At 42.8% G+C, this 19,820-nt stretch overlaps 1 protein-coding gene across 1 annotated transcript in view; it reads right to left on the bottom strand.

Moving 5' to 3' along the window:
- Positions 1-19,820, bottom strand: part of LOC309690427 (titin-like) — a 175,415-nt gene that overhangs the window by 106,313 nt on the left and 49,282 nt on the right. Inside the window, 26 exon segments of the mRNA XM_082507460.1 lie at positions 163-429; positions 531-797; positions 948-1,074; positions 1,552-1,691; positions 1,780-2,049; positions 2,610-2,888; positions 2,974-3,372; positions 3,751-3,801; positions 4,263-6,275; positions 6,465-6,500; positions 6,995-7,084; positions 7,270-7,344; positions 7,552-7,629; positions 7,822-7,917; positions 8,113-8,208; positions 8,392-8,481; positions 8,818-8,967; positions 10,620-11,474; positions 12,889-13,116; positions 13,594-13,665; positions 13,845-13,916; positions 17,647-17,914; positions 18,044-18,124; positions 18,899-19,082; positions 19,186-19,468; positions 19,563-19,679. Coding sequence (XP_082363586.1) covers positions 163-429; positions 531-797; positions 948-1,074; positions 1,552-1,691; positions 1,780-2,049; positions 2,610-2,888; positions 2,974-3,372; positions 3,751-3,801; positions 4,263-6,275; positions 6,465-6,500; positions 6,995-7,084; positions 7,270-7,344; positions 7,552-7,629; positions 7,822-7,917; positions 8,113-8,208; positions 8,392-8,481; positions 8,818-8,967; positions 10,620-11,474; positions 12,889-13,116; positions 13,594-13,665; positions 13,845-13,916; positions 17,647-17,914; positions 18,044-18,124; positions 18,899-19,082; positions 19,186-19,468; positions 19,563-19,679 — 6,684 coding nt within the window.

Below are 19,820 nucleotides of genomic sequence, written 5' to 3'. Positions count from 1 at the left end.
GGAAGTTTTGGTTTATTACAAATAATTTGTAGATTTTCATAATTTTTCTCTGTGAAGAGCAGTCTTGTAATGCAGTATACAATATGACAATGCAAAAAGTGAGTCATGTAAGTCACGCTACTGTGAAACAGAAGTGAAAAGGAAACGAGGGAGCGCAGTTACCTACGACCGTCAGCTTGGCCATGGAGTAAATGCCTTTAGCCTCTGCCTTAATTTGGCAGGTATCATCTAGACTCAGCGTCCTCATTTCTAGAGTGTGTCTCTTTCCTTCCACGTGAATCAGAACCGTTCGGCTCATGTGGAGTTTGACTTCGTTTCGGTACCAGACCACTGGCACGTCCTCATGAGACAGCTCGAGATCAAAGCGTGCCGCGTTACCTTCTTTGACCGTTTGGTCCTGAAGCGGCTGGACAAAACTCAGCCTCATGCCTGGAATACATCGAGTCAGCGCAGACAGACATTGGCCACTGAGCGAGCTCACAGAGGAAACATGAACAACATGAAGCGTGGCGCTTCTCTTTGCCACTTACCCTCCACCATCAGCTGAGCCGTTGATTTCTGACCCAACGCTTCGATCGTGTACTGAGCCTCGTCATCAAACTCACAGCTGTTTATGATCAGCATGTGCTTCTTTCCGTCATCAATTATTTCATATTTAGGGCTTGGAGTGACAATCTCTGTCCCCCTGAACCATATGACCTTTGACACGTCCTTAGTGATGGTGCACTCAAACTTAGCCTGCTTCTTTTCAGGCACAGAAAGGTCCTTGAGCGGGTCAACAAAGCCCATTTCGATTTCTGAGAGGTGCGAACGATTTGGCAATTAATAACAGAAACAAAGACACAACCACAGCTTCTCTTACCGTGTTTGCTCTGCAACAGTTTTCCATGACCAACAAAATGCAGCAGGTTACAACAGGGGAATTTTTGTCTTTGGTAAATCCGTACCTTTGACGGTGAGCATAGCGCTGGTGACGGCGTTCAGGGCCTGGTATGTCACTTCACCAGCCTGATCCAGCTGCACGTTTTTCAGTGTGAGGAAACGTTTTTTGCCCTCAGCTTTAATGTCACAGGTCTGCAAAACAAAGAGGCATGAGTGCTACTTCCCTATTCACATTTCTATAAACCCTACTAAATTTACTACAGCACAGAAGTATATGATCCTCTCATTTGTGGTTTCGAGTGGCCTGAGTCCTGCGACGAGCTCACGTTTAGCTGCTATCTCACTAGCTGGGCCCACGTCCTCATTTTAGGTTTGACAGCACATTAGTAGGTAAAGGTGACGCTTGGACATGAACTGAGCTGCGGTTTGGGGAAGGCCTCAAAGAGCCGACGGCTCCTGGCAGATCCCCGTGCACTAAATAGAAGTGAAGACTTGAAAAGCGGAGGGAGGGTGGGGCACGGAAACGAGAAGGAACAGCTTGGTGAACTGGGGGAACCTATATAGATGAGAACTGGACGGAGCATGTTTGGAGGCGTGGTGCCGCTCCTGAAATTCAGATATTTATCTCCAATAATTTACTCTGAGACAAAGCATTGTTAAATATCTTACCGGAGATCTAGTCAACACCTGGCCTTTCAGCTTCCATTCACCGGCCACATCGTCCTCTGATATCTCAGAGTCAAAGTTGGCCTCTTCCTTCTCAACCACCTCCACACTGGAGAGTGGCTTCAGGATCTCAGCCTCACGCTCTGAAAGCACCCAAAGAAAGTTAGAGTTAGAAATCTTTGCGATTGGAAAAGCGTGGTCCTCATGCTTCCCCAACGTGGATACACCAACCTCCAAGTGTCAGCTTGGCTGTATATCTGCGATCCTCCACCTGGATGGTGTAGTCTGATACATCATCAGGCTGGCAGTTATTGATGCTGAGCGTCATGTCCTTTCCATCTTTATTGATCTCGACCTTGTCAGAGGGAGTAAGCTCGTTTTCTCCTTTGAACCACTTCCAGTTGGGCGTGTCCTTGAACAGCTCACACTTGAAGGTGGCCTTTGCCTTTGGTTTCACATGCTGGTCTCTCAGAGGCTTCACCAGCCAGTCTTTGATGGTTTCTGAGGAGGAAGGGTTCACATTATATTTGTTCCTACAGTGGAAAACTGCTCAACAAGACACACTCTTATGCCTCAGTCACACTAAGGAAATATGACAACGACTTCTGTGTAACTAGGGAAAATCTTTGGTTCACTGGATTGGTAGATTGGCTGCAAGAGAGCTTGAGTGTGCAGACTGACGCCGTCCTAGTGCAGCTTTATTGCCATCTTGATGCATCAAGGTCATATTAAAGATGGCGACGGATTCCCGTCTTTGAGCAGCCATCTTTGCCAGAACAATGAGACTGCACACCGTCACAGTAATTTTGGTTGTGCCATGGTCTGTTTTCTTTGGTGCAGCATAAGGCAACTCAAACAGGGATCAACTTAGGCCTTAAATGGTGCATAAATACAAGCTCTACTGTTCATAGTCGCTGCCCTTCATATTGGTTTTTAACTGCTGGGGGACAGTTTCAGCCTGGGACCAATCCAGCTTGTAGGTGGACTCACCCTGAACGATGGACGGCACAATGACTGTATTTATCTTGTTTCATTGCTACCATGCTCTGCAGACTTCTTACCAATAACTTTGACGTTAGTTGTAGTCTTGACGTCCTCCTGTCCATCGACCTCACAGGTGTAGGCGCCGCCATCTTCATCGGTGGAGTTCTGGATGGTCACAGCATGCTGCATGCCAATTACATTAACAGCCACTTTTCCAGCCTTTGTTTTCAGAACCTGACCGTTACGTTTCCAAATGACGTCCCGTTCTTTGTTCAGCTCACAGGTGAGGTACATTGGCTGACCCTTAATGCATGTTGTCTCTGGTTCCAGTTCCTTCAACCATTTCACAGGCAGCTCTGTGGGAAAAAGGTGATTAAAAGTGTTTTCATGAATGTCAAATAAGTTTTTAAAAATTGATGTTGGATTAAAACAATCGTTTACCTTCAACAATTAACTTGGCTGTGCATGTTATTTCCTTGCCCGCATTCTTAGCCACACACGTGTATTCTCCAGTGTCAGATAGTTGCACATCAATAATGTGCAACTTGCGATCTTTGCCATCAGATGTAAACTTGTGCTTGGGGCTCTCACGCAAGTTGCTGTCATCTTTCATCCACGAAGTGATGGCCGTGGAAGGCGAGACCTCGCACTCGAACACCGCGGAGGAGCCGATGGACTCAGCTTCCTGCAGCACAATGTCCTTAAGCTTCTTAATGAACTTCAGCTGGACAGGTTTGAGCTTGAATCCTCCAAATGGGTCCTCGGGAGGTGATGGGCCTTTTCCACCTGGCTTTAGACCCCGGCCCCTGCCTCCTTCACCAGGAGATGGAGTTTGTCTCACTGCAACATCAGACACAAAAACTCCTCTTGTTGATTCAGATGTTGGGGCAAGTGACGAATTAGACAGCAGCTTACTTTGAAACTGTGAGCTACCTACTGTGACTTAAACCTACTGTGAAGAATAAACATATTCGACACAAACAACGAATCCCACAGGACAAAAAAGCTTTAGATTTATGCTCACGACGATACACAGACACAGCTGTCAGTCAGAAACGAGCTTTGAACTCAAAATTAAAATTGTAACATAAAATATATTTTTGGTTTTGTTCTAAAGACACACACAAAAAAACAACTTTGGCTTTACAAGTGTGTATGAAGCAAATGAAAGTGCCGAATGGTTTGTGCTGATGAGATCTAATGTTAGTGAGCTCTCACCCCCAAATCCTCGACCTCGGCCTTTCGCGGGCTCTTCTGTTGGTTTTCCATCTGAGCAAGAAAGAGTAGGACAAGTTTTAAGCTTCACTGCAAGAGCTCATCCTAGTCTCCAACACAAACCAAGATAAAGATGTTAACAAAACTAACAGCCAAGATTCAAGATCGTATCCAGATCACAGCTGAACATCAAATTACACACATGTAAAAAAAAAAAAGTTCAGTGACGAGGATGAAGGTGAGATGGAAACGGAAAAACTGTTGCAGTGAATAATAAAAACAGTGATGAAGATGAGCATCGAATGACTGATGACACAACTGAGGACGGATTTAAGATGATGACCACTTAAAAACATCACAAAGGATGGATGGGCAATGAGCAGACAGACAAACAGATGAACAAATATATAATGTAACGTAAAATTGGATGTAATGAAGATTAGATGAATCGTCTGAAATGGGATGAGGCGATTCCAGAGTCATCAGCTGGACGAGTTCACCGGCCTTCACCTCACCTCTCTTGGCGCCGGGCATGCCTGGAGTCTCCAGCGCCCCATCCACCCCTTCACCTTCCCAGTCTTCCGGTGGAACCAGCTCCCAGTCCCAGACCTCCTCATCTTCGTCGGCTACCATTTTTTCACCCTCCTCTTCACATACCTCCTCCTCTGGCTGGGTTGTCACCCGCTTCATCTCCACAGCTCCAGGAGAGATCTCCTTCACCAGAGGGATCCGCCCTGTATCAGGCCTTTCTGAGGGCCCCTCTGGTGAGGGCTTCTTGGGCACCTTTTTGAGGGTCACGGTTTCAGTGGAGTCTTTTGGCGAAACAGTCTTGGGAATCCTTTTGACTTTTTCACCACTTGGCTTCTTCTCGATGGGAATTTGCTCCACTTCACTTGGCTTTATTTTCTCTATCTTGGGTGATGGGGTCTTTTTTAGTTCAACCTTCTTCAGCTGCTCAATAGGTTTGAGGGGCTTTTCCTCTTCAGGCTTATCTTGACTTATCTTGGCTTTGGGTGAAGGAGTCTTTTTGATTTCTGGACTTTTCTTCAGGATATCGGTTTGCTTTGGAGGACTCGGTCTCTCTTCTTCTTTCTGACTTGGAGGACTGGGCTTCTCAGCTGGTTTCTCCTTCTCCTGAGGTGTTTCGTTGTCTTTTTTAGGCGTTACAGTCTTTTCAGCTTTCTTAAGTTGTTCCTTCGGCTCTTTAGTTGCTTGACTGGGTACCTTTGTGTCCAAAGGCTTCTTCTTCTCTTCTGATGCTTTTTCTGGCTTTTCTTCAGGCTTGGTGATTTTAGTGAATGGTTTCAACACAACCTGCTCTTTCTCTTTATCAGGTGTAGAAATAATTTTAGGTTTTCTGCGGAGCTTTTCAGCCGCTGTAGTTTCTACATCTTTGGGTACTTGATCAACCTTTTTCTTATGTGGGATTTCCTTTTGGTCTTTGTTGATATGTGGAGATGCATTGTCATTCATCAGTGGAGCATCGTCATCATCTTTCTGGTGTTTTACAGCAGCAGCAGGTTGATCTCTTCGTGGCAGCTCACCTCTCATGTAAGGACTCCGCTCAGTATCTGTTTTTGCCTCAGCTTCTGTCTCAGCCTTCGGAGGTTCAGCTGCTTCTTGTTTTTGGGGTTTTTGAAATGGCTTCAGTGTAACTACTTCCTGGTCCTCGTCCTTCTTTGGTAATTTTTTTATTTTCTTTTTATTTAAATCTGACTCTGGTTCCTCTTCTTTTGGTGCTTTTGGGGCTCTTACCCATCTTGATTTCTCATCTTCTGCCTCCAGTTTTTCAGGTTCCTCTGCAAAGCTGAGTTCAGATGTCTCTTCAGCTGCTGTGAAAACTCGTTCCTTTCTCTCAACTGTTACTAACTCTCGATCCTCTCTATCACGAAGTTTCTGGACTGTTAATTCTGCATCATAATGCCTTGTCACTTCAACTTTATGAGTTATGACTTCCTTTTCAGGCTCCTTTGGTTTAGGTGGCACCTTTTTTAGTTTGATTGCTTGTAATTCAGCATCTTGTTTCCCAAATGTTTCAAATGGTTTTAGTTTCACTGATTCTTTTTGCTCATCTGCTTTTGGCAATTTAGTTATTTTCTTCTTTGCGACATGCGGCTCCTCCGGTGCCTCGTCTTTCTGAGGTTTTAAGGTTCTTGTCCATTTGCCAGGTTCTGGTTTATGCACAACTGTAAGGCTTTCCATTTCCTCAAAATGGCTTAACTCAATAGTTTCCTCATCTGCAGTGAATACTCGTTCAGTTCTACCAAGTGTGATTATCTCTCGATCGTCTCTGTCATGAAGCCCATGAACTGCTAGCTCTGGATCGTGATGCCTCGTCACTTCTGCCTTATGAGTTACGACTTGTTTCTCTGGCTCTGGAGGTTTCACTGGAACCTTCTTCAGCTTAATGACCTCTGGTTCTGGTTCTTTCTCTTTCGGTATTCTGGTGAACTTACTCTTCAGCTTAGGTGATTCGGGTGTTTTTGCCTCCTGAACAGGAATCTTACCCTTTTGCTTAAGAGACGGCACTGTGGTTTGGGCAGCAAATGCACCTTTTATAATATCACCATAATAACACAGAAAATAATAAAATATTTTCTACAGTATAACACAGAATCACACTTACACATGTAGATGAAACTAAAATATCCTAAAAGGCTACAAAAAATTGAAGCAGGTTGTGCTTTGTTTCTTTGAAATAAAAAGGTTTTGCATACCTTTTGTTGGTCCAGGTGCTGACACTGGTTCCTTGTCTGCAAAAAATTATATAAAATCATTATAAGTACAAACAATGCAAACAGAGTTAGACAAAAGGCTCAGTCAAAGCCAAAGATGGTTCATTTGTTTGAGGCATGCAGCTGTGTTTGGGGTTGTTTTACTGCTTTGAGCTTTCAGCAGAATACTTTGCAGAAATAGAGACAGTGAGCTTTAAGAAGAAGCAGGAAGTTCATCAGCTGTTTAACACGTTTTATTACTGCAAACATGATGCCCCCAGATGTTTAAACATCCTTTATAAGGTCATTTGGCTTCATTCAGCAAATTGTGTTAATATTAAAGAAGTGAATTGGATCAAAGTGTGGTAGTGGACTGTTGTGTATAGAAACAGACCAACAGATGTAAACAGGAAACACATTTTAAAAGAAAAGGTAAATATGTTTGGTATGAAGATTGAAGCTGTGCCATTAAAAATGCTTCAAAGTAGAAGACAAACATAAGAGAGGAGCATACATGAAAGAACAGATGTTACCTTCAGGCGGCGAGATTTCCTTTGATACAGGAGCTGGTTCAGCCTTTACGGCTGGTGCAGGAGCTTCCTTCTCCAACGATGCAACTTCAGCTACAAGAACGCCAACATGATTAAATCACTGGCAAAGATCTGGTCAACAAGCAACAACCAACTGACAAACAGATGAACGAAACGTATAAAACTACAGAATTCACTGTTGTTAAGACCCAACAGATTTCTCAAAGGCAGGACAAACAGAACAGTCAGTAAGATTAATGATAAGCAGTGGAAACTACCTGCGGGGGGACCCACTCTCTCTGCTGTTGGCTTGGTTGTTGGTGGAGGCACCTTCTTTTCCTCAGGAGGAGACACTTAGAAGTACAAAATATCAACGGTTACGACCAAGAGAGAAGACACGAAAGTAGCAACAAATTGGAACAGACAGAGAACAATATAAAGATGTTAAGATGGAAGAAAAGTTTACATGGGCAACAAAGATAACAGTAACTCAAACAGAAACAGAATAAGACAACATGGAGAATTTTTTATAATAACAAACAGAGGTGTAACAGAAGTACCTGCAGGAGGAGCAACTTTGGCTGCAGGAGCAGCAGGAGCCGAAGGCTTCGGCGCTGGAGAAGATGGTTTCTTTTCCTCTGAAGGAAATAATAATAGAAGATGCCAAGATCATGACCAAGATTGCCATGTGGTCAGTAGAGACACCAGAGAGGACTAACAACAGTCAGCCAGTGAAGTTAAAGCAAACATGAGGCGATTGTCACCCACCAAATGAAACCAAACAGAAAGACAACATTTACAACAATAACAAAAGTGAGCGAAGAAACTACCTGCAGGAGGAGCAACTTTCTGTACAGGAGCAGGGGGAGCAGGAGGTGAAGGCTTTGGTGCTGGTGCAGATGGTTTCTTCTCCTCTGGGGGAGATACTTTAAGAATACAAGATGCCAAGGTCACGACCAAGAAGCCATAAGCTTGGTCAGTGCAAACTTACGCATAATACACACATTGATTTTAAAAAAATCCAACAACTTAGAGAGGAAGAATACAAAAAATCAAAGACAAAAAAGGTCAACTCATGAAGAGTCAGCAAAGATGAGGAACATGCAAACTAAACAGGCTACCTGCAGGGGGAGCCACCTTCTGCTCAGGAGCAGGGGGAGCAGGAGGTGAAGGCTTTGGTGCTGGTGCAGATGGTTTCTTCTCCTCTCGGGGAGATTCTTTAAGAATACAAGATGCCAAGGTCACGACAAACTGACTCACAGTAAGTACATAAAACAAAAAATAAACATGGAAATCTGAAGATGACTTAGACAGAAGGGACAAACAAATAGAGATGAAGATTAGAAAAAGTTTGGCCCATTAAGATTCAGCAAAGATGAGGAACAAACTGAACAGGCTACCTGCAGGGGGAGCCCCCTTCTGCTCACGAGGAGGAGTAGGTGAAGGCTTTGGTGCTGGGAGAGATGGTTTCTTCTCCTCAGGAGGAGGCACTTTAGGAATACAAGATGTCAAGGTCACAACCGAGACAGCAGCACAGTCAGCCAAGACTAGACACAGATATTTCAGGCACATTTCTGCAAACATCATAAACAGGCTGAAACAGCGACAGAGATAAAGATGTGGATGAAGGCTGAAGAATGAAGATGATGAATGAAAACAAAATCCCAGCAGTAAAAGAGGTTAACAGACCAAGACTGCCTCAAATCGTCATTAAAAAGATCAGCTTAATATGGACTAAGGTTTTCTTGTTAACCACGATGAGTACAAGATATTAGTGAAAGTAAAGTTTAAGAGAGGCGATCGTGGAGCCTGTGTGGCTCAGATACCTGTATCAAGAGCCTGTTGGTCAGTCTTCTGTGTTGGCTTCTTTGCTTTCTTGTCATCTGCTCTTGTTGGTGTAGCTTCAGTTGCAGAGTTGTTTGCTTCCTCAGAAACTCTCAAAGATGGAGAGATTTGCTGAACTTGAGATGTTTTTACTGGAGCAGGCACAGAAGGAATAGGTTTCTTGACAGGAGTGTCTTCTTCAAGGGACAGATCTTCTATTAGGCCAAAAACTGCCTCAGAGAGTGTAGGGGAGCTGTGTTTGGTTGGCAGAACAGACTTCTTTGCTGGAGAAATGTCTTCCTCCGAACAGCGTCTCTCCTCGGGTGAAGGAATCTGATCTGTAACAAAACGTGATCCATCCCTACTTTGTTTAATCGATGCATCTTCTGATAGAAGACTTGGCTTGTCCAGAGGTAGAATATCTTCATCACATACATTTATGGAAGTTTTAGGAGTTTTCACCATGTCTTGACTTGAAGATACCATTGTAGGAGAAACTGCTGCAGGGTGAGAAAGAGTGGTTTGGGGAACATCTGCTTTACCTTCAACAGACCCATCTTGCTTCAAACAAATTACTTCTGTAAGAGCTCTCGGCTTCTTTGATGTGGTGACCTTTTTAGACTTAAGTTCCTCTATTGCAGAGTCTTGAATTTCTTCATGATATAATGATTCAGTAACTCTTGTCTGTAAATACGCAGTAGGAAGGCCAGCCTCTTCGGCCTGCTCTTTCTTCTTGTAAGCCTCTTTTTCTGATGTAACACCAACATCAGGAGAAGAAACCTTTTTCTGCAAAAGATGAGACATTTCAGGTGGAGGTGCAACATCTTGTTCTGCAGGAGAATGGGCAGACCCCTTTAGAGTTGGAGAAGCAGACCACTGAGACATTTCTTTCTCTATTTTCTCAGGTTTGTAAGGTCCAGTCCACTCCAGTTGTTCAGCCTCATAATCTGTTTTCCATTGCTCTATAATCTCTACCTGACGATCTTCTCTGTATGATACAGAAACCACCTCCTTTGTCTTTTCAATTTGTTCCATTATCTCAGTTTTCAAAATGGTTTCTTCTCTTGCAGTTGACTCGTTGACTCCTTCTTCATATGTGTCGACTTCCTGTTTCCTGTAGTCAGCTTCTGTAAGGGAAGTCCTTTCTTCAACACCTTTTTCTGCAGGACACTCCTTTCTGCCTTCAACCTCAGCTGTTGGCTTCAGATGAGTCTTCAGAGGAACTGGGATAAATTTTAAGATATTACCCAAGATTGAAGAAATGCACCATGGAGCGGTGGCCAAGAAGAAAACACGACACATACACACCACCAAGACACAAAAATACAAACTTTAGTGTGGTACATATTCAACTACGACCCTTATTTTACAACTATTTTAAAAGTATTATGAATTTCTACCTCTCTGCTGAGGGATTTCTATGGCCTTTGGCTTGTCTTCTACTTTTCCAGAAGCAACGATCTCATCTGATTATAGAAGCAAACGTATCTAGTCATGTTCTAAGGAATTCATAAAAATGCTGAATATCCACGGGGAACCTTTCAAAGTCAAAGCATACCTTTGACTGGTGTACTCGCCTCCAGCTGTGGTTTAGCTAGAGCTGTTGGTATCCCCCTTTGTTTGACTGTTTGGATGACTGATATGAAGTAACAAACAGTGAACAGTCAACACACAAATCATAACAAAATCTTTGAAGAAAGCTTACGGCATTTCAACAAGGCCAACTTATTGTGTTAATAGGTCAAGATGAGTTACTAGTAAGTGGTTATAAGACCAACCAAATGGTATTGACAGACATATCTACCTTCAGACTTTTTGGCCTGCGGTTGTTGTATTGGTGTTTCCAAATGTTGTGGTTCTGCTGACACTTCTAGATCTTTCACTGGCTCTGCTGATCGTTCTATAACCTGTGCTGTTGGAACTTTCTGTGGTTCTACCACAGCTGTTTTTGCTACTTCTGGAACTTTCTTCAGTGTTTCTGGAACTGGTTCTTCAGGAAGCTTCTTTGGTTCCTTGGGAGGCTTTTTAGGTGCTTCAGGAACCTTCTTTGGTTCTTCAGGAACCTTTTTTGTTTTTTCAGGAACCTTCTTTGGTTCTTCAGGAACCTTTTTTGTTTTTTCAGGAACCTTCTTTGGTTCTTCAGGAACCTTTTTTGGTTCTTCAGGAACCTTCTTTGGTTCTTCAGGAAGCTTCCTCGGTTCCTCTGTAGCCTTCTTTGGTGCTTCAGGAACCTTCTTTGGTTCTTCAGGAAGCTTCCTTGGTTCCTCTGTAGCCTTCTTTGTTGCTTCAGGAACCTTCTTTGGTGCTTCAGCAACCTTCTTTGGTGCTTCAGGAACCTTCTTTGGTGCTTCAGCAACCTTCTTTGGTGCTTCAGGAACCTTCTTTGGTGCTTCAGCAACCTTCTTTGGTGCTTCAGCAACCTTCTTTGGTGCTTCAGCAACCTTCTTTGGTGCTTCAGGAACCTTCTTTGGTGCTTCAGCAACCTTCTTTGTTGCTTCAGGAACCTTCTTTGGTGCTTCAGGAACCTTCTTTGGTGCTTCAGGAACCTCAGGAGCCTTGATTTTTTCTGGAGTTTCCAGGTCCCTTGGTTCAGTTACTTCCTGCTGATGTTTATCAGCCAGCAAATATGGTTTTCTTGGAGGTTCGTGTATCTTTGATTCTAAAGCAACTTAAAAGAAGATTTATTTAATATTTAATTTTTTTTTTTTAATACCAAAAATTTGTAGTCACACTCTAACGAGTGCTTAGCATGCTGAAAGATATTCATGTAAGATATTTCAGAAAAGCAAAAGTTATACTAACAAGTATAAAAGAAACCGGCACAACACAGCAGCTTTTCAACAAACTCTTTGTAGTACCTTTAACTGGGACATCTTCAACTTTTTGTGGAGTAACTTTGGGTGCAGATGGTTGAGGTACAGGTTGTTCTGGTCTTGGTGTTTCTTGCACTTAAGAGAAGATTGTGTATTTTTTTATCCAACAGCTAACAATTAAGATTCATATGGAATCAAAGATACATTCTTAATGAGTGAAGTCAAAGTAGGAAAGATGATATTAGAGAAAAAGAAGCAACACGACTTTGGTTAACAATCTATACCTTCAGTTGGAAGATGTTCCAATGATGGAGAAGCAAGGACTGCACTTGGGTGAAGTACAGGTTCTTCTGACTTTGGTGGTTTTGGTACTTTAAAGGAAAAAATGCATACAGTGTATATGTTCAGTAACCTTCTGGTAACCACGGTGGCGTCAACACTCGATCGAGTGCTTAGAGAAAGACACAGTCACAGTACATTAAATACACAGCTGAGCCTTGTTTGTTGTAAAGAGAGTTAGTGTCACACATGAAAAACATGTCCCTTCATTACCTTTTAATAATGGATTGGATTTATATAGCGCACAATTCCACTATTCAGTCACTCTCACTCTCACACACTGGTGGAGGCAGCTACAGTTGTAGCCACAGCTGCCCTGGGGCAGACTGACAGAAGTGAGGCTGCCATATCGCTCCATCGGCCCCTCTGGCCAACACCAGTAGGCGGTAGGTGAAGTGTCTTGCCCAAGGACACAACGACCAGGACAGAGAGAGCTGGGGGATCGAACCGGCAACTTTCCGGTTACAGATGAGCTTCCCAACCCTCTGAACCACGGTTTTGTTCTGCTAGCGTCAGTCTTTGTTGAAGTAATCATTGTAGAGACTGGCTGAATTGTGGCTTCTGCTAGTTTGTCTACAGCTGGCACTTTGCACAGCATTTATATGTTTGAATGTTTATTCTTTTACTTACCATAGATGTATTTTCATGATCAAAATTTGTTAGATTTGTTATTTATACACCAAAGCAATGTCTTTTTTAAAGGCTATATTCAAACACTCCAAACACCACGTGTGGTCCACACTATAGACAGTGTTAATGCTTAAAGATCAAGAGGTTAGCAGCAAAGGACATCCATGACATATATGAACATGTTAAGAAGTGCACACTTAGGTCACAGCAACATGAAACAAAACTAGAAGAACTTGGGATGTAATGACTTTCCATTTGAACATCAGAAAAACAAAGTGTTCATTACATTACCTTTTGGTTTTAAGGCCTCTGGCGTTTTCTTAGTGGGGACAGCTTTTGGTTCTTGGAGCTCAGGCTTAATTTGAGCCACTTCAGGCTTAGGTACCACTGGTTTCACGGGTTCCACTTCAGGCTTAGGCACCACTGGTTTCACGGGTTTCACTTCAGGTTCTGAATGAACCAGTTTTGGTGTTGCTGGTTTGGGTGGGTAAGGTTCAGGTTGGGTGAAGACTACTGGTTCTTCAAGGTTAACAGAGAAATATTACCATCATTTAACACAGGAACCACAGAGTTGTAAGAGCTTGGGGCAAAGAGGAGACACATAAAACCTGACAGCAAGAACTCAATGCTATTTACGCATTGTAAGAAAGCAAGAAAATACTTCACACAACAATTAAAGAGACAAAAAAAGCCTAAAAAATACTCATTAAATCTGAAAGATCTTGAGAGCATAATTGTGAATAGTTTGAATTTCATATTCATGCTAAAGTTGGTGAGTTTGTGCTACAAAAACCTGACTAAAGTTTTAAATATAGTGTATGTATCCAATATAATATATCATGAGATTTCCTGAAGTTTGTGTAAAAGTATGATGCTTTCTGGTAAAGATTTGTAATTCGCATCATTTACATAAACAGTTGAGAACGTGAGCCAATAAAGACCCACAAGCACATAAAATAAGACATTTTTAGTGACTCACTGCATCATGAACATTACCTTCTGGAGCTGGACGTTCCTCTCTCTGAGGTGGAGCAGGGGCTTCAGGCTGTAGCTTCTTTGCTTCAGGTACTTTAAAACATCATCATTCATTTCAATTTCTCACCACATTAAACTGAACATCAAGGTTTCTTTCTTATTATTAATTTAGGAAAAAAATAAAGAATGGAAATAAAAAAGAAAAGATGTGACATACCAACAAGACAAACACCACACGAAGAAGAATATAAAGAACAGACATTTGTAGATACCTTTGACCAGAGGTGGAGGCGGAGCTTCAGGCTCAGAGGGTTTCTCCTCTGGCATCCTGTGAATCTCAGGAACTTGAAAGATCAAGAAAGGTCACATTAAAACTACTTCAGCAAAGCTCTACCGTCTACTCTGCCAGATCTACTGCATGGAAAGCTCCAGTGAAGGTTAATAAGAGCATGAAGGCAAGAACAGAATAACTGCAGAGAGATGAGACAAAAACATGACAAAAACAGGTAACATGCAGGATCATAGAAGTAACACCTGAGGAGAAGAACAGCTTCTGTAAGCAGCAGTTGGTGTTTGAAGCATTTAAGTGGAATTTAAGTGGGCAGACAAACATAACAGTCAGCTGATTGGCAGCGCCTCATTATATTTCAGCTCCGAGCTTTATGAACAGCCAGAACATTTGCAGTTATACCTTCAGGGAGTTCTCCTCTGCCCTCGACCTCAGTCCACTCAACAGTTTCTTCTGCAGGCTTTTTCTCTTCTGGTGAGGAAAAAAATGTAAACTCAGAAAAAGAACGACTGACACGTGAAAGCTGCTGCAGGTCGTCGAGTATCCAAAGCTGCTAAAAACACAACGAAACACGATAACAGGGGAAACAGGAAGACGGGTGTGGGCCGCACCGATGAGCAGTTCAGACAATAACACGTCCACAGCACGTTAACAGTCATTACACTTCATAAAGTGACCACGGAAAGATATTCGCCGTTAGACGTCAGATCAGTGAACAGTTTATGTTTGAGCAGACGACGATCAGGTCGTGAAACCTTTAAATATTTCAGATGAAACTCCACAATCCTGAAAATACTGTTAATTTATCAAAGTTCTGAATTTGAGGTGAGATAGTCCAATTTTAAGTTTAGCTTTACAAAAATCAGACTTACTGTTTATTTATTGAAAACCTCATTTTTATTTTTAAAATCTGAGCAGCGAAGTCTGAGATGCAACCAAAACCATAATGAGAATATAATAAATCAGATTTTACAACAGGAATGTTGACATTTTTGTAATTCAGAAAACAACGTGATAAAAATCATAAGTATAGTCAGAAACTTGTAATTCTTTACTACAATAAAATAAAAGAACTGTACATCTTTAAACTGGCTGGATTTTAAATCTCGTCATATCAGGATTAATTTGAAAAGTGATTCTTAGACACTGACGTGACCGTCGTCTGCACAGCTCAGATAATGAAGCTGAATTATATTTGGGATATTATAACGGGTCGTGTACAGATGACGCTTAAAACAAGCACACAGTTACTCAGGATGAAGGTTAAAGGAGGAGGAAGAAGGTGATGAAGATGATGATGGTTATGATGATGATGGACTTGAGGGTGATGACGGTTAAAGAAAACGGTTTAATGCAGAAAGTTTCGTCACGCAAACTGTAGAGATTACGGCGGTTAGAGCTGATCTTGGGGAGTGGCGACTGCTGTACCTCTCACTTCTGTTCTCTCCTCAAAGTGATCAAACTCGGAGGAATCTTGTGGCAGAAAACAATCGTGTAAATGACAGAAACGAGCAGAGTCACTGAAATCCTGATCAGTTTGAACCAGACTCACCTCTGCACACGAGCATAGACGCTGCCTCTGACACACGAACGGCTGTGTCGGGGACATCTGAAGGTTCAGCCACAAACACTTTGATTACTATTATTATTACTATTATTATTGTTGTTTTTATGTTCTGACAGTAAAACTTAACACTTGTTCGGTATGACTGAAATCACAGTGACGTGTAAGATGATGCACTGAAACCCCACAGTCACAGTCACAGTGAAAGCCTTGTTGGCAGTGGTCGGCTGTACTGCGCAAACCAATGAGACGTCAAGGAGCCTCGCAAATAGATGAGCCGTGATTCTTGTGAAAATGGTGTCGGTGAAATGACCAGTGCGACCTCGACCGTGTTGTAAAATTGTAAACCTGTGTCTGAGTTTGCAGGTGAAGACGTGTTCAGGTTTACTGTCGTTTATTTGCTGCACTTTTTAAGATACTCACCCTGAGGAACCCTCCCTAACTCAATTTCTGTGAAAGGACAAAGTACAGAAGCGTTATTGTAGCTGCTGACATCACGCTGCTGTCAGTAATGTGTAAAAACGTACACACCTTTGCCTGACAGGTAAAGCTCGGCTGTGCTTCGAGCTTCTCCCAGTGGCTCCAGGCGAGCAATCACCGAGTACACGCCTGGTGGGGAAACATCACGGAGTTCAGGCCAAACTGTCCCTCAGACACTTACAGAAGAGATCGCGGTAAAGGCCGGTCACACCAGAGAGCCCAGCTAATCCTCTCTAAACGTCAGCACTGCAGTAATGTCCAGGTGAAGTTAAATTTGTTTCACAGAGCTAATCAAGGACAAGTCATATATGCTACACCACTGCTGGTACACAAATATGGTCGCTGGCTAGTTTTGTTATTCGACGGTATCCTGTTCGGTTCATTCAAAAAATAAAAATAAAAACTGATTACTGAGTAAAGCTCAAGGTTTAAGAAGCTAAATGAAAGTGCACGTGCTGCTCTGAACTCTGGCAGCGACTCGGCTGTAACACGACGGCGGGTCGATGAGCAGCAGGGTTCAGAGGATCCACTAAACGATGCTGGCGTGACCGCACCTTTACTCGGATTTCACATCTTTGCATTGAGTCTGTGCAGCTGAGGCAGAACGCTGCCAGGTTAGCAGACATGTCTTCTTTTGGTCCGATTAGTTTTTCATGTACCAAAAATCATTTTACAGGGGATCTAGCCCCCTCCTAAAAATTCTCAATTATTTCTTACTTTATCATCAGTTTATCTTCTGTCCGCTTAAAAATAATTTCAGATCTTTTACGTTTTTACTGCCCCTCTCCCTAAAAGCATTCATATGATTGTTGGGTTTTTCTGTCTACTTTACGATATAAAGCGCCTTCAGGTCACTGTTGATGTGTTTTGGTGCTGTATAAATAAAACTGATAAAATACCAAAAGGTGCTGGAAACAGTAAGAACTTTGTGTTTACTATGAATCTCTGGAACAGCAGAAAACGCCCCCTTCAAGCGCCCAGTAACATCTTTTTAGCTTAGAGATATTCAGCTGCTGTTTGTCGTGTGAGTTAGTAAAAGTTTCAGCTAAACCGGCTAAATGCATTCAATGACATGAATAGAATACTTTTATTTTTTAATGCTTTTATTGTGCACCATTAAAACCAGATGTTAATCTATAAGATGATGCATACTACTCAAACAGCTAAACTTCGGTCTAGTTATTAGAAAAGTGTCTCCGGAGGAAACAGTAACTTGGCCGTGTAACAAACCTTCGTCCTCTGCAGTTACGTTGTGGATTGTCATAAAGTGCCGTCGGCTTTCAGTCCTGAAGTTATATTTTGGGCTTTCTTTAAGCTCCCACGAGTCTTTGTACCACGTGACGGTAGCGTTGTCGAAGGACAACTCGCACTCGAAGGTGGCAGAGTGGCGTTCGTTGACCTCGATGCTTCGGATGCTTTTAGTGAACTGAATTTGATCGACTAGAACCAGACAATAAGAGTGAGCCTCCGAAATATGCATTTTAAATGTGAAGATCTGATGTCACAGTTAAGTGTTAAGACTCCTCTTTGGACTAAAATCAGATTCAGTATAAAAGACACAGAAACAAACACACAATCAAAGGTAGAGGAGAACCTTCAGGTTCAAAGAGGTCAGTCTGAGTCGTGTTAGTTTGGACTCATCCTTCTTACCTGTCTTACGAGCAGCTCCTGATAATAAAATGGAAGAGCTGGACGTGAGGACGTGTTACAGACACACAGAGACAGACATCGGGACTCTTACCTGTGACCGTCAGTTTGGCGTTGGAGATGTGAGGACCGCACACCACGCGGTAGTTGCCCTGATCTTTGACCTGGCAGTTCTTGATTTTCAGATAATGGCGGTCCCCCACGCTGCTGATGTCGTACTTTTCGCTGTTGTCCAGTTTCTGGGTGCCTTTGTACCAGGTGAGCGTGATCTCTGGGTAGTTGATCTTAATCTGGCACTCAAAGGTGGCGCTCTGGTTCTCCGTGATGGTTTGGTCAGTGATGTCCTCCATCACAGAGACGGGCTGAGCAAGAAAAACCCGTTTCATCAACGTCTGAAGTTGTGTATTGTCAAATCATTGATTATCTGTATTATATACTGAAACACGATGTGTTTCTTTTTTAATGGCCTCATAATCAGATGGTGCTTTTACCTCCATGCTGACGCGTCCCTCTAGCTGCTCGATGAGTCGGGCCATGTCCTCTTCTTCGACTCGTGCCCCACGCTCGACCTCCTGCAGCAGGACAGAGGCGAGTCTGTGAGAGTCGCTTCAGTGAACGTTTTCCATGTTTCCATGGTATTCATTCGTGCTTTTTTTTATTATTATTATTAATTTGTTTAACTTTGCATTATTCTGTTCTCGGCTCTTTGGTCAGCACTTGCTGTTTTAAAGCTTTACAGATAAAGTTGGCTTGGTAGCAAAAATATGGAGAGATCATGTTCGCCATGTCCAAATTTCTCTCTGGAAAGGAGAAGTGTATGTAAAATGCCTGTTTTTCTGCCTTATTTGTCTGCATCAACTATGTTCAGCTGCTCTCAACTCAAACTAAGAAGCCCCAAAGTATAAGCCCGTGTTTATAAGATTGAAAGCTGCAGTCAGCTGAGACTGACGAAGTCACCTGTGACGAAACGTTTCTCCCACAAAATGCTACGTCCAGGTGAACACAATCAACTTTTGGAGAAGCCCAAAGTAGGTTTTAGTTTAAATATGGGACCAAATACTCACACTAAGAAGCTGCTGGTAGTGAGTCTTTGCAGACTAAAGTTGGTAAAATGTTATCTGCTCCACAGCTAAGCCAAAATGTTGGAGACCCCAGAAGTGTGTTACCAGTCCAGAGACTTGAGGGCCATTTGGCCCTTTATTTGGTGGAATTTAGAGGTAAAGTTTTTGTCTCCATCCTTCCTGCTCACAGATTGTAAAGCTGAACCGTGATATTAATTCTGCTGCTTTCTCGCACAGCTATGTGGGACGATGTCCGGTCATCTGTGCTGACACTTTCTGTCTTACCGCTCTTCCAGTCTCCATCTCCTTCTCCTTCTTCAGGAACTCCACGGCCTGCAGGATGGCACGGTAGTCATGGATTCCATGTTCCCGCAGGATCCTCTCATAGTCTTTGGGGTCGTGACCTCTAAGCAGCTCTACAATGTTGACCTCTTCTTCTTTCTTGGGACTCTTCTGCTTGGAAGGAGTCCTGAAAATAGAAAATACACGATCAGATTTTTCCTTTAGGCTTTGATAAAAGAGTCATTGCACAGAAAAGAATTTCACACTGCCACCATATCTTAATGCCTTACTTCTTGAGCCTCGTTCTTAAGTCTCCCACTTCTCCCATGTCCTCCTTTTTGGTCACCTCCATATCAGCGCCACTCTCAATTTCTCCATGTTTGTTGGTGGCAACACATCTGTAATGACCAGAATCAGACTTGGTCACTTCTCTGATCTGCAGTTTGGCATCCTGGCCCTTGTGCTCAATGGAGATTCGACCACCGGGGGTGATCTGTCTCCATTTGCCCTTCATCCACTTCACACTGGGGATTGGGTCACCTCCAATCTTGGCGATAAAGGTTGCAGTACCCTCTGCCAAAATCAGAAATACACAAAGTTAGTTCAAAATGGAAACCTCTAGAGATAATGAATGAAAGCAAAAAGAGCCTTGGCTCCTCGTGCTTACTCTCTGTGACAGAAACATTTTGGGGTTCCTCGATGAAGAACAGATTGTCGAGCCTTTTGACCGGGGCGGCTGCAGCCGGGGCAGCAGCCTCAGCGGGTGTGGCCTTGGCACCTTTATCTGAAAGGATTTGAAAGAGAGTTAAATGTTGTGAAACACATAACCAGCAGAAAGAAATAAACACTGCATTTCTCATAAAACTACTTTAAAAACAAAGTTTTGTAGTAATGTTGGTTTAGCGTCACTGCAGTAAACTTTTTC

This window comes from Aulonocara stuartgranti, assembly GCF_965226115.1.
Source record: "Aulonocara stuartgranti genome assembly, chromosome: 16".
Taxonomy (NCBI): domain Eukaryota; kingdom Metazoa; phylum Chordata; class Actinopteri; order Cichliformes; family Cichlidae; genus Aulonocara; species Aulonocara stuartgranti.
The sequence above is the reverse complement of the archived record's forward strand: the minus strand, read 5'-3'. Positions and strand labels throughout refer to the sequence as shown.